The following is a 14,314-nucleotide window of genomic DNA, read 5'->3' as shown; positions in this document are numbered from 1 at the left end:
GGGGGTGGCACTTAGCTGGACAGCAGATCAGTCATATGGCTACTACCCACACTCAGCAACCGGTGATTTGCGCATGAAGAATTCAAACAAGTTAACGAGGGAAAACTTCTAGACCTCCTCCCCAGTCATGGCCCTGTTCTCACTTCTAGCTTCTGGATGGGCCCTGTGTACTGTAAGGAGTCAGATCCCAGGCTTTTATGGACTAGTGGCCAGTAGTGTCTTCCCAGTCATGGGTCATGCTTACCAAAAACATCCCAGACTTTGCCCAGTGTCTCCTGGGAACTATTTTTTTGCCCTTCTGAGGAATTTTGTGAGAGAGCATAATGTGTGCTCCATTGTTTTCACGGGCGGCTCACCACCTGCATTATATTCTTACAAAGGACAGGCTTGGAATCAATCCCTTAAATCCTTTCGACCAATCAAGAAACATCCTATGTCTCCGGCTGATGCTCCCTAATTAAACGGTGCACTTGAAATTTTATTACGAAATATATTCTCACCCGTTTATTACTTCCACCTACTTTGGCAAGGCACATCACAAAAACTGTATCTGGGAAAAGCCAGCACCACCTCAAAAGTTGCCGTTCCCAGATGGCAGCTTCCTAAAAATAGCCGTCCTCAGTGGAGGCTCCCGGGGTCAGTCAGTTCCCTACAGAACACCGCTGAGGCTTCCAAAGGGTTCAAATGCTGCCGGCAAGTCAGAACCCGGGAAGGTCCGGAGGGGAAATCAAAAGGAGCTGGTTTTCAGAAAGGAAATCCAAAGGCTGTGTAGATTATAAGATTGATTATGGGAGGGGAATGGAGAGAGTAAGAGGAAGGGAAGGAGATAGGAAGGTGGAGGAAAGAGGAGGGGGGGATTGGGTGAGAGGAAAAGCGGGGGAGGGGCGGGAAGGGGAAGACCGGGAAGAGGAAGAAAAATGTCTCCAAGGAGGTTCCCGAAGGTGTGCAGCTGTTGGGAGAGGCTGGCTAAAGGAGTCGCTTGCCGTCTCCCTGACTTGTCCCTCCCTGAACCCAGCAGTCTCACGTGGCGTGCCCAGCCTTCTTATTCTTACGTCCTCACCCTTCCACAGTCTCTGTCCTCCAAAGTGATCACTTCTCAGAGCCCTTTAAAGCTCACAGACATCACTCTACCCACTCTTCCGAGGCTACTTCCCACCCTCGTCTCCGTAAAGGCTGCCAGACCCCAATGTGTGGCCCAGAAAAGAATACAGGGGTAGGGTGTGGCCTCGGCGCCCCCGAGGAGCTGCGGAGAAGGCGAGCAACTTTCTCCCAGATTTCTCGGTCTGTCTGCCGCCCCCACTCTCGCGCGTTCAGGACTGCGCGGCGGGGCCAAGGGGAGGGGACAGCGGAAAGGGGAGGGCGGGGAGGAGGCGGCGCGTGCCTCGCCTGCCAAAGCTGGAGCCGGCATCCACGGTGCTCCCGGGCCGCACGGCCACAGCCGGCGGGCTCTCCGAGCGGGTCCTCCTGACCCTCCACCCGGGCTCCCCAGAGTCGTCCCGATCTCCGTCGCGATAGTGGCAAAGGCGAGAAGGACAGTCTTTCTTGTCGCCCTGTCTCCGCCAGGAAAAGACAGCAAGTTGTGCTTAGCTCGGGACCCGCTAGGGACCGTGGCCGCCGCCCGGCCGGGTAAGTAGCGCGCCCGGCGGCCCCGAGCCCGGCACCCGGGTCCCCGCTGACTTCCTGAGCAGCGTGGTTCAGCTGTGGTCGGTGTTGGCCTCCGGGGGGTGCTGCCTTCCCATCCTTATCCGCCCCTTTCTCGGAGCCGGTTGCAAGAACTTCCCCGTGCCGCTTAGCATCCAGAGATCATTGTGTGTGTCCCTGGTGCCCCAGTGTGCGGTGGGTGTGCGGAGCAGTTTGCGAGGGTTGGGGGATCTTGGCTCTGAATTGATCTGGATTAGGGCACCTCACTCCAGCTGAAGAAGAGGCCCTCCTTCCTCCTACTCCTCTCAGTTGCTGGTCACCCCCAGAGCAACTCAACTCCAGCCTCTATTCACAGCTGACAAGATTTTAAAAACTGTAGCCAGAGGGAGCTCCCTTTGGAATCCAAAACTGAGGGTGAGAGAAGTTTGCTTGAAAGCTCAGAAGCTGGAGTTAGAAAGCAGTTTGCAGATGGAACCCCAGGGTGGGTGTACTTTTGCATTACTTGTGGCGAGTGTGTTCAGGTGTGCAAATCAACCCACATCGTGGAAACCTTTGAATAGCTGATGTTTGACACTTGGTATCGGAGAAGTACGGGTGCCTACCCCGTTAAACACAGATGAAATGGGCAGCAGCTGAAATCACTGAAGCCACTGAGTCAAAATAGGAGCTGGGAAAATAATAGAGGCTTGCATTTACCCCGGAAGATTAAGACCGAAGGAATTCTCAGTGTTGAGTAGTGGGAGTCTGTGACCATGGTTCTACCCAGTGCGTACACCTGGGTGGCAAGTGATGTTAGTTAAGCTTACAGTACTCTCTGTGTAATTGTAAGAAGCTACCATCATTTCGCTTGGTTGTCACACCCATCAAGAGTTGCAGAGAAATTGCTTAGAAACTAAGTGTGAACTTGGAAGCCAAATAAACAAATAGCAGTATGGTTCATTTTATTTTAATATCCTGAGTTATGTCTACTGCTATTAAAAAAAATGCTACATTGCTTTTAATGTGAGTATGTGAAATGAATTCACTAGCTTGGCAAATAGAAGCCATTCATTTCTTTAAGTAAATAGCTGTCAGAGTTAATTTGGGAGTGTTTTCCAGGAGATAAAGACATGGGAAATCTTTGAGCTAGTTTGGCAAACTTGTGTAGAGTTGCCTATGGAGAGAATTAGTTCTTCCTGCTTTTGAAGGTAGCTTGACTTAAGTGAAAATTGTAGCGCTTCTAGAGCCCTATAAATGAGCTAGAAGTACTTAACTTTCACTGTTTCCTGTTGCTGTTTTACTAGGGGCCACCATCAGTACTGCAAAGTCTGAGAGGCTAATACCCTGTCAGACTGAAGATTTGTTACTGCTGGTAGCTGCATCCTTCTTGAAGGAGCGTGGATTACCTGAGAGCGTCTAGTGACCACAAGCCTCCGTTCCCACCTTCAGGACGATCACATTGGGTTGCCCATTGTATTGCCTGCTCCAAGATGGCATCCAGCCTTACTTGTACTGGAATGATCTGGGCTTTGCTCTCCTTCCTCTGTGCTGCCACCTCTTGTGTGGGGTTCTTCATGCCTTATTGGCTCTGGGGATCTCAGCTGGGCAAGCCTGTGTCCTTCGGCACTTTCCGGAGGTGCTCCTATCCCGTGCACGATGAGAGTCGGCAAATGATGGTGATGGTGGAGGAATGTGGGCGCTATGCCTCCTTCCAGGGCATCCCGAGCGCAGAGTGGAGGATCTGTACCATCGTGACGGGCCTGGGCTGTGGCCTGCTCCTCCTGGTAGCGCTTACCGCCCTTATGGGCTGCTGTGTGTCGGAGCTCATCTCCAGGACAGTAGGGAGAGTGGCCGGAGGGATACAGTTCCTGGGAGGTGAGTGGCTTAGCTAAACTTGAGTCGTTTCTAAGTATTGAAAATTATGTTTTGTTTGACTGCTGATGCAAGTGTGATTGACACATGCAATGCAAGGAGAAACAGATCTGATATGACCATGGTTATAGATGCAGTAGAGTCAAAAGATTTTTACTGAAATTCTTTTAGTGTCAGGGTTCTTCATGCCTGTTCATCCTCGTACACACACACACACACACAGGCACACGCGCTTGGCCCGCTGGGTACCATCTATGTGAGACATGCATATGTAGGCTATTTATAACATATGTACTGGGGAGATAGTTTATGTCTTATAGCTTCTTGCTGTTTTGTCCAACAGTAGACCCATGAATTGTCTTTGCCTTGGTAGACGCTTGAGGTCTTTTGAGGCAAATATTTCATAGAAAAATGCAAAAGGTGTTTGGTTCAATATTGTGATCATGGTAAGCCTTGAAGACGCCTGGCAGATATCACACGGACCATTGTTTAATTTTACACTACATTAGACGTGGGTTTTAGGTACGTTACCATGTCATCTTGGCTGCTGTGCTTCTCACTGTGTTACAGATACAGTTCTAGACTGATTATGGCGTGAGATCTTAAGTTCCCCGGGTAACTTTTTCTGTGGAGGAAAGAAAAGAATACAGTGTTTAGAGAACGGTGTGAGCTGTCCCAAATGAACTGGACAGTCTCACTAACACCAGACAGGGTCTGATTTTTCACTTGGCGCTCTTCCAGCAAGTATTGCTCCAATATTTCTGGTCATATGGTTCTAATTGCACTTTATATATTTTCCACTGGGCTTTTCCACCTCCATCCTTCAACCCGACTGGCTGGACTTGTCTGATTTACAATACGCCCTGGTGAAATATGACAGCTTCCCTCGATGGCACAGACTGAAGGGGAAAACAGGAAGCCTGGAAGACCTGTAAAACTGCATGTGTAACTTCATAACAAAGTAAAAGTCTATTATTCTTCCATGTGACGTTTTCTTACAGTCTTTTGTGAAGAACCCAGAAGAAGAAAAGGCCTTAAAAGCGACCGTTTTGTGGTGTCTGGTACAGATTAGAAGACCCCAGCGCCTTATTTGCACATTATTTACTGTAAAACTTTGTAAGTAGGGATGCTGAAAATGGGTACAGCAAGGCAGCTTTGTGTGTCCAGGCAAGACTCAGACTGATGTGCAGTCCTTTATTTTCTCATCCAGAATAAATTCCCCTGGGTTTTGCATCTTCATCTGCGCTGGGAGGTGTTTTGGGGGCCTGACAATCCCCCCTGTCTGCTTCTCTGTTCACCACTGGTGCTTACTGTCTAACACAGATGTTTACACAGAAATATAGTAAAACTTTTAGGAGAAACATAAGGAAGTTGTCATTGAAACTGGAAATATAAATACAGAGTTCAGAAACTTGTTTTTGTCAGAGATATTTAGAGCAAAACCAATGCTGGGAATATTGAGAGGAATTTTTTTTTCTTTGAGAATGAACTGGGCTTGCTGTTATTTTACTTGGCTCTGGAAAAATGCTTAGGCAGTTCCATTTTTCTCCTCTTATGGTAAATATTACTTTCCATTTTTTTTTTCATTTTGGAGCAGAGACTGCTATTATTTCTGGCAGAATAGGAAAATGCTTACAAAGAGAAATCAGCTTTTATTGATTATCTCTAAACGTGTAATGAAGGAAGGCAACCAGAAGTGAATCCGAGACCCTGGAGATTTATCCTCCCCTCTCTAAGCTATGTATAGATTTTTTTTGAATTATATGGAGCCAACCCTTCTCTTAGACTACCCAAGGGGAAAGACAATTGAGAAAGTTATATACATTTTAAAATAACCATGCTTTTCTTTGTATATATGCTTCATGATCCTCTGTTTGGTAAGAGTTACTAATATAAATAGGGATAGATATCTTTGATATAGTTGCCCCTTCCTTCACCCTTCCCTTCTTCCTTCCCTCTCTTTCTCCATTCTTACCACTTTTCCTTGTGTGTGCTTGTGTTCCTCTGTGTAGTATGAGCACATATGCGCATGTGTAGGTGCACGCAGACGCTAGAGATGGACATCAGGTGTTCTGCTGTCACTCTCCTCCTTGTTCCCATGAGACAGAGTCTCTCACTGAATCTGGAGTTACACTGGCTGCCTGCAAGCCAAGGAGTCCTTCATTTCTACCCCCAACGGTGTTGGGGTTTCAGGTATAGGCACAGCAAAGCCTGACTTTGCACACGGGCACTGGGGATTTGAACCCGAGCATTCACGCTTATACAGCACAAATATTCTTGCCCATCTCAACAGTCCCCAACGGTTGGCATTAGCTTATTTCCTTTACATGTTTCTTAGGTCAGGTGGAAATAATTCTGGCAGTAAAAACCCAAGAGGTTTATTAAAAATTCCAGCTCTTGAACAGACATGCCCATTACCACAGATAATAGTGAACTTAGAGTTAAGAAAATAACTTGGACCATGGAGAGAGATTTTGAAAATCTGTTGTTGCTCATCACCAGCTAATAAGAGGACAGATGATAAAACACAGTGCCTTCTGACGAACTTCTCCAGTTGTTCACTACATAGCTGTTTCTCTTTTTACCCACAAAACTTACGTGGTTAGTAGTTCTCTTCCATTTGAGTTTTCATAAAGCGGTCGAGTATTTTTAAAGACCAGAAGATGCCAGATCAGTGAGTTTTGAGAGGCTTTAGCTCAGTGTCAGAATGTAATCAGCATTTAGGAGGCTCTGCCGGGAGGCAGATTCTCTTACTAAAAATGAATCACCCAGAAGGGTTATGTTTAGCTAAAGTGAGGCTTGTTCCAAAAACAACAGGAAGCAGAGGAATGGCAAGATACAGAGACATCTTGCTTACCCCCGCCTGCTGGATCTGGAGTCTGCCCATATGGTGTAACATCGGGCAGTACGACCCCTGTAGCAGTTTGGAGCAAAGTAAAGGACAGACTGTCAACCTCGAATTGGAATAGTCTCATGATGACTGACGAGAGGTTGACATGTCACCTTTCAACCAGTCAAACAACGTAAGTATGGAGGCCTTCTGTCTTAGGGACAGAAACCAATGAATGCTCCTTTCCCCAAGGTAACTTGTGGGTGAGCTTTATTGCTGCTGTCTTTATTAAGAGGCATGCTTGCATCATAATTTAAAAATAGTGAGCTTTGAGTTTTGCTCTTTCTTGAGTTTTTAAAAAGCCTATAGAAAGGCTTTGGAAAATAGAGTGTGTCATAAAAACATTTGTGGAATATGGTTAGGGTACTCTGTAAAAAATAAATGTTTGACTTCTGTCTTTCTTGTCCAGTATAAGATTATGTCCTCTCAAATTCTGTAGTCATTAAATACAGAGAGAGAGAGAGAGAGAGAGAGAGAGAGAGAGAGAGAGAGAGAGAGAGATTCAGCCAGCCAGTCAGTCTATGCATACTGGGGCACAATTTATACTAGATAAGTGGTCTTTGACCAGATAGCAAACATTTACACACTCACTCATAAACAACTTCTCTCTCTCTCTCTCTCTCTCTCTCTCTCACACACACACACACACACACAATTTAGAGGGGACCTGATATTTGCATTCCTGCCAAGTTCAAGGCCTAGCACTGCTGTTGCTTCTGAGGCCACAGTTTAAAATGCTGCTTTAAGAAAAGCATTTCATATTAGGATGGCAGATGACTTCTAAGACTTAGTTAGTTGAGCCATGATCTTGTATAAACTTCCCTAATCCAGCTATAAAAGTGTCCCCACCTTTGTAGTTTGCTATTTTGGGTATATCTTGGTCACATTTGCCTTGTTCTTGTCATCTTTTCCTAGAATTAGCTTTAGATATCTATTAAATGCATTTCATATTGTTTGTGATATCTGTGTTATATAAAATTTCCCTTCATTTGTCATTCTCCTGTACCAGACACAAGATTTTATAGGAGGAAAACTAAAAGCAAGACCACATTTTAGCCTCTGTGGTTGGCATTTAATGGATTTGGGTGTCCAGTAAGGAACTTTTTACTGGGATGGTCCCAGGCAGCTCCAGGTCAACTCCATACCACGATGTACACCCTTTTAATGCCAAATGATTAGATGGGGAGGGCACTTGGGGAACTAGCTTTGGTTAGTAAACTGTTTCCTGATACACTCTTGCTCAATGGTAGGGACCCTCAAATTCTAAAAGCCTTGCCTTTCATTCCTATCGTGTGTACTGATAGCACACAAGGAATAAGATTGAGCAGGAGACATAGACCATCTTCGGTGTGAGCAGGAAGAGTTATAGTCCGACGTGACATTGACAATGCCTGACAGACGCTGCCTGCTCCAAGTTCTAGGTCTCTTAGAGGCAGGAAGGATGACAAATCAGCCAATAATTCACAAAATCTGTAACATCAAAGTTTATGTATTCGTACCTAGCAACGGTTTTGAATGGCGTGTTTCAGGTAGCCATTGATGTCAGTCTTTACTATTCACTTAAAGATCTTTTCTGAGTCTTGATGTAGGACTTTTTCCATTGTTTGGTTATTTAGTGTCCATAGAGTCTCCAGAGTTCTGTCCCAGAAGGTGTTGAGCAGGGCTAGGTGGAGACCAGGTGGACAAGGCTGAATGAACTTTCCCAGAGAAGACTGGCCCAGTTGGTGCACAGAACCCTTTTTGAACCACAAGCCAGCGCTACTCACTTAGACCTCACCCTCTGTTCTAAGTCATGCTGTTTAGGTCACCGTGTAGACTTACACAGGTGCCAATCCTAGATGAAGCCATCAGACTTTTTATTTGGGGATTATAAGATTTGAGGTAAAGAACATCAGAATTGGTGCTGTGGAAGCAACCTTGTTAATTCAGATACTGGCTTCTCCTTTATAGTAGCCTGTTTACCTCAGGTGGTATTTACCCTACCACCTGCCATTATAAAGCAAAGGAGAACCAACTGTTATTTTCCATGCTATATTTTGAGAAAGATTCTATTCTGAGTGCAGTTTTTGAGTCCTTCATGTGATACAATCTTATATTCTGTTGGCGTCCTTAGGGTCTTGGTTTCTTTGCTGTGAAACTGTACTCAGCTCCACCTCCCCGCCATCCCCGGTTGGTGTTATTGTTTCTGGTTTTCTTCCTAACATTACCTCTCTGAACTAAATAATAATTATAATGTTAATTATTCTTAAAATAAAATAATATAAAAATGACATAGCCAGCTAGTTAGCAGCCCGTGGCAATTCTCCCTTCAGTTACGGAGATTCCTGAGCTGCCTCACTTCCTCCATCTTTTTTCAGGGTGGGGAGCCAAGTTATTTTTCTCTTACTCCCCTTGTTACCATCAGTTAATCCACCCATAGCTGGAGACTACAGAGGCGGGGGTCAATAACGGACTAGTTACCCTCACTAGTATAGAGGCCGCAAACTGGCTCGTCACAGAGTGCACTGACTGAGGAGTGTGAACTAATAAATGTTTGCTAGAAAGCACTTAAGGAAAACAATTGAGATCCTTCCATTGTTTCTGCATAGCATCAGAAGATGCTTGATGTTTTCATGCTACACGGGGGCGTCATTGTCTGCCACCAGGACTCGAACCTTCCAGCATAGCCAGAGTGGCTCTGTAGGTGTGTGCGGGTTAGAATGAGAAAAAAAAAATATTGTGCTAGTCATAAAAATTCATTTCTGGTGCCTTCAGAATTGACCTTGTTGCTCACCAAATAGCATCTTCAAGGTGGTCTGAGGAACATTAATTCCTGTGTGTACTAAGATGTGTTACCAAGAATAACCTAATTAGCATGAGCAGGAAGAGTTCAGCGTGGCTAGCTGTGAAAATTATCAGCTTACATTACAAGGGTCTTTACAGGTCCTTGGGGTGTTGAGCCATACAGGCAGGCTTTGGGAGAATGGATTGGACTATAGTCCAATTAAGCATCCCCTTCACCTTCTCAGGTCCAACACCATGGAGAGACCCATGGTTCAATTTTCACTTCGTGAAACACTTTTTATAGATGAGAACACTAAATTCTAGAGTGAGACCAATGATGTCAATGATGTCCCCCTTTTTTTATTGATTAGGCTACAAATACTATCACTATACTATTAAAGTGTCAATCAGATGCTACCTTATGGGGCTGGGGAGATGGTTCAACAGTTAAGAGCACTTGATACCCTTGTGGAAGACCCAAGTTTGCTTATTTGCACCCACGTAGGGAAGCATACAACCACCTGTAACTCCATCTTCTGGAGATCCAGTTGTCTCCTCTGGCCTCTCATGTGTGAGGGTACCCTCTTGCATGTGCTCACACACATAGACACATAAACATACATATAGTTAAAAATAAAATAAATTCTTTTTGCAAGCTATTTTATGTTGTAATACTCAGGATCAGAAGCTAAGTTTGGTTAAGCACACCATGAGCATGAATTCAAAGTTTCTGACCATGATGGGTAGTGAATCTCTAACACAGGTGACACTGTTTAAACATATTTGTTTTTACTTTGTATGTATGGGTGTTCTGTCAGCCTGTGTGTCTGTGCATTATGTGTGTGCAGTGCCCTCAGAGGCTGAAAAGGGCATCAGCTCCTCTGGAACTGGAGTTGTATTGGTTGTGAGCTGCCACGTGGGTGCTAGGAACCAAACTCAGGTCCTCCGTAAGACCAACAAGTGCTTGTAAACACTGAACTGTCTCTCCTGCCCCCGGGTGAATATTTTATTGTCTCTGTTGGCCTCAGTTTATGAGTCTGGCAGAAACTGGATAGTGGTATTATACAATAACCTTCCCCAAATATGCATTGCAGGTTTGTGATAATAATCCTCTTGTTCGTGAGGTCAGTGCCTTCCTGACTGAGCCATTACTATAGCCCCTGAGAGGTCTTTAGTGTGACTGTCTAATTCTATCTATCTATCTATCTATCTATCTATCTATCTATCTATCTATCTATCTATCTATCTATCATCATTTATCTACCTATCTGTCTGATTAGGCAAATGTAACCGTTTCCATTTGCACTCTATCCTCAAAGTTACAATCAATCACAGAAGAAAGACATTATACTCCTAATTGCAAAATATCTTTACACATAAATTTTAGGAAGGGAGAGAACAAAGTCAAAATGTTAAAAATAAGACCTTATATTTGGAGTCCAACAAAATGTCCAAGAGATCTGTGATAATAATTTGCTATCTGCTCCAAACTCTATAATATGGGCTCTTTGAAAGTTTTTTTTTTTCAGCATGGCAGATGCTAGCCTTGTGTTGAATATTGATGTTAGCATCTGCCATCAAGATGTCCAAACTCCAGAAACTGTGCAAACAGCTGTGATGAAAATGTTAAGCTTCAGTTTCCCCAAGATCCTTTGCACACACCCCTTGGGTAGAAATGAAAGAAGATCAGCCCATTGTGATCAAACTTAGCTTCTGATCCGGAGTATTAAATATTCAGTATTCCTATAAGAGAGAGGTAGGGGCAGACAGGCAGGCAGGCTACACCTTAGGAACTCTGAAGACTTTATTGCTGGTCCAAGGCTCACTTTGTAACGTTCTTCAGAATTACTATGACTGTTGTGTTTCTATCTTCTCTTCATGCCTTGAGGAGGACTGTCTCTGTTTTCACTGCTCTGCTTACTAGATCTTCCAATCCACCGGTCAGAGTTCTCACCGGACTGTGGTACCCTTGGCTGGCGATTCTTTTGAAGTGGACTCTGTGGACTTGTATGAGGCAGAGAGGAAGAGGAAGGGAGGGAGGAGCAGAAGCAGAAGGAAGGAGGGAGAGGAGGGGGAAGAGGAGTTGTCAAGGATGAGATAAAGCAGCAATGGTCATTCTAGTTTCTAGTCTAAGTGACACCTGGAAGGACACTATCATTCACGGAGAGGAAGATGTCTACAGATTTGGGCAGCAAGGCCATCAGCTCAGTTCTGGACATTGTGTGGTTTCAGTTCTGGCAGGATTTCAAGGCTGAAGGTCAAGTGGGGAAGTTGGGAACACTGAGCTTAGAGCTTATAGGAATGATCAGGATTAGAATATATAGAACTGTAGTGGTTTTGAAACTTCTTGTAAGAAGAACTTACTTCATTTAGTCTCCAAAAGTCACAGCGTTTGCAGCTCATGCCTCCTACCATTTGACGGTACTGGCTGATGGACTGTTTGACCACCTCGCTGCCTCTGACTTAACCATAGTTGTTAAGCTTCCCCCAGAGAGTGCCAGCTGCACGGCGGTTGTTATGATATAGCTCAGGATCATGGAGAAGTTTTCACTCTATGGGAGTTGATTTTTCTGCCTGAAGTGCAATGGACATCAAGGTGGGATAAAATCCTTTTGCATAATGTTCGTTAACAAAAAGCTGCCTTGGGGGAGATAGAGTCTAGAACATGCTGGACAAAAGAAGAAAGGTGACTACCTTGTGTGTGAGTGTGTGTGGCCTCATGCATAAAGATGTTGTTCTATTTTGATCCCCTGGTGGAGAAAAGTCAGGTCATTTATCTCATCTCAGCTGGTGGCAATCCTGATTATACCCTCTTGTAGGAGCCGTTTAAAATTCAATCTGGCTGCCCATGCCCTCCGTGCTCAGTGGGTTTCATTAAATGGCACAGCGGTGACTTCTTCTTCCCTGGGTGGCACCTTTTGATACACATCTGACTTTGCTGTAATTCCAGACAATTGCGCTCTGTGCGGACTGGCCTCACCACAATAATCTTCGGGTCCAGTTAGGGTGAGCCCAGAGGTGGGGATCTGAAGGAATCTGAAGACAGTAGAAACTGCTCAGAAGAAATGTTTACATTTCTCTGTACTTTGCTACTTAGCTTGTGGCTTTTTGGCAGATTGTTTTTGTGGCATTGCTTACAGCCTAAATGCCAGCTAATATTTTTCCTCGTGTGAGGTATTTCAGAATTTACATGGAGTTGGATTCGAAATCACAGCCTCCTTGAGTTCTATTTATTTATTTATTTATTTATTTATTTATTTATTTATTTATTTTTGGTTTTTCGAGACAGGGTTTCTCTGTAGCTTTGGAGCCTGTCCTGGAACTCCCTTTGAAGACCAGGCTGGCCTCGAACTCACAGAGATCCACCTGCCTCTGCCTCCCGAGTGCTGGGATTAAAGACGTGCGCCACCACCGCCCGGCTCCTCCTTGAGTTCTTAAGTAAAATTAAATATTAGTATTTGTGTGTGTGTGTGTGTGTGTGTGTTAGCAGTCCTTAAGGTACTGCTCACTGTTCGTGGGATCTTGTGGGAACTAAGTAGACTCAGGACACTTTCATCAGTCTTGTTTCTTGACCCTCCCCTCCGTCCTCCAGTTAGTGCTTACAAAATACTAAGTCACTGAATTTTTTGTTACTTTTAAGTATATTTACTATATACTTCTAAAATAGATTTTTCGTAAATGATGTCTGTTATTGATAGGCCTCTAAGTAAATGCTCACTGACCGCTACTGGGTGCTAGCTGCATTCCTGATGTTAAGGGAAAGCAACAGCCAAGGCTAAGAGCACAGCATATGAGAGGAATGCAGATCCGCAGCAGTGACAATGAAGGAGGAAAAGAAAGAAAGACGGAAGGAAGGATTACATCTTCATTTATTATTAAGTTTGCTATTGCTACACACTGCAGTTCTTCTGTTGGTTTGCTTAGCATTAGTATTCTATCAGGTAATTTTTTTCAAATTAAAGACATAGAAGCTACTCTTTTTGTATGTATGTATGTATGTACACATGTGCAGGCATGTGTGTGTGTGCATGTGTGCACACACGTGGAGGCCAGAGTTGACATTGGTTATCTTATTGGATCACTCTCTACCATATAGATTGAGGTAGATCTCTTGATGAGCTGGTGGTTTTCTTTCTGACTGCTCTTCGGTGAGTCCCTGATTCTGTCTCCCATGCACTGGGGTTACATGGCATCACCATAGCCATCTGGATCTATGTGGGTACTCCGGTAGGTGAGTCAAGCACTTTACCTGCTGGTTGTCTTCCCAAGTTCAAAAAAGCCCTGTGGGGATCTGTAGATGTTCTCAGCATCCAGACAATGTGTTTTGCATCTGTACATTGTTGCCCATTTTCTTGCTTATGGTATACTTTTTAGTCTTATCTGTTTCATCTGAGAGGCTTGCTTGCTTCTGGGCACAGAAGTCAGGACTTCATATTTGCTGCACAAATGCTTTACCCTGAGACACACCTGTAGCACTCCCCATCTCCCTGCCAGAACACCCCCATGTATTTTTAGCTCGATAACAGCTTGCTTGTATTCTTGAATTCAAAATCACCGGTGTCACACTTTTAACATAACAAGTTTGTCATGCGCTAGATTATTTCCCACGTTTTCTCATGTGATCCGAAATGCTATATCACCTTCTGCTTGCAGCTGTGATGGGTGGAGTAATAGAAGCATATCTAATTCAGGGCGTAACTCTGAGAAGGCTGCAAATCCTTGCTTTGACTGCTCCGTCTTTCCTGTAGGAACACACTACTGTTATTCTACAACAGAAAGCTCCAGCACTGTTGTGGGGTTGGACTGCTACTCCTTCTTCACAGAGGGACGCTGGTAATGGTGTTTTCAGGTGTCTAGTGCAGTGTTGTGAAGATTAGTGCTCAGTTCAGGGGTTTAAGGAGCTTTCATTTCTGATCCTCAGGGGAACTGAAGATACGTGTGTGTTTGTGTGTGTGTGTGTGTGTATGTGTGTGTTTGTGTGCATTTAAAAACTGTAACAAGTACAGTGTAAGAGAAAGATAAAAATATTTTGAGATCGATGCTAGAGATGGGTCATGGGAATTCACTGTAAAAGTATTGTTTGGTGGTAGTGGCACAAGCCTTTAATACCGGCACATGGGAGGCAGAGGCAGGTAGATCTGTATGAATTCAAGGCCAGTCTGGTCTGCA

At 44.5% G+C, this 14,314-nt stretch overlaps 1 protein-coding gene across 1 annotated transcript in view; it reads left to right on the top strand.

Annotated features, from left to right (window-relative positions):
• Nucleotides 1-1,372: 1,372 nt before the first annotated feature.
• The window catches only part of Lhfpl6 (LHFPL tetraspan subfamily member 6), a 189,466-nt gene continuing 176,524 nt past the window's right edge, over nt 1,373-14,314 (top strand). The window contains exons 1-2 of the mRNA XM_057756697.1: nt 1,373-1,626; nt 2,925-3,495. Of these exons, the coding sequence (XP_057612680.1) occupies nt 3,111-3,495 (385 nt within the window). The 5' untranslated portion in view covers nt 1,373-1,626; nt 2,925-3,110. The remainder of the gene's footprint in view (nt 1,627-2,924; nt 3,496-14,314) is intronic.

Source organism: Chionomys nivalis, chromosome 24 (genome assembly GCF_950005125.1).
Source record: "Chionomys nivalis chromosome 24, mChiNiv1.1, whole genome shotgun sequence".
NCBI lineage: Eukaryota > Metazoa > Chordata > Mammalia > Rodentia > Cricetidae > Chionomys > Chionomys nivalis.
The sequence above is the reverse complement of the archived record's forward strand: the minus strand, read 5'-3'. Positions and strand labels throughout refer to the sequence as shown.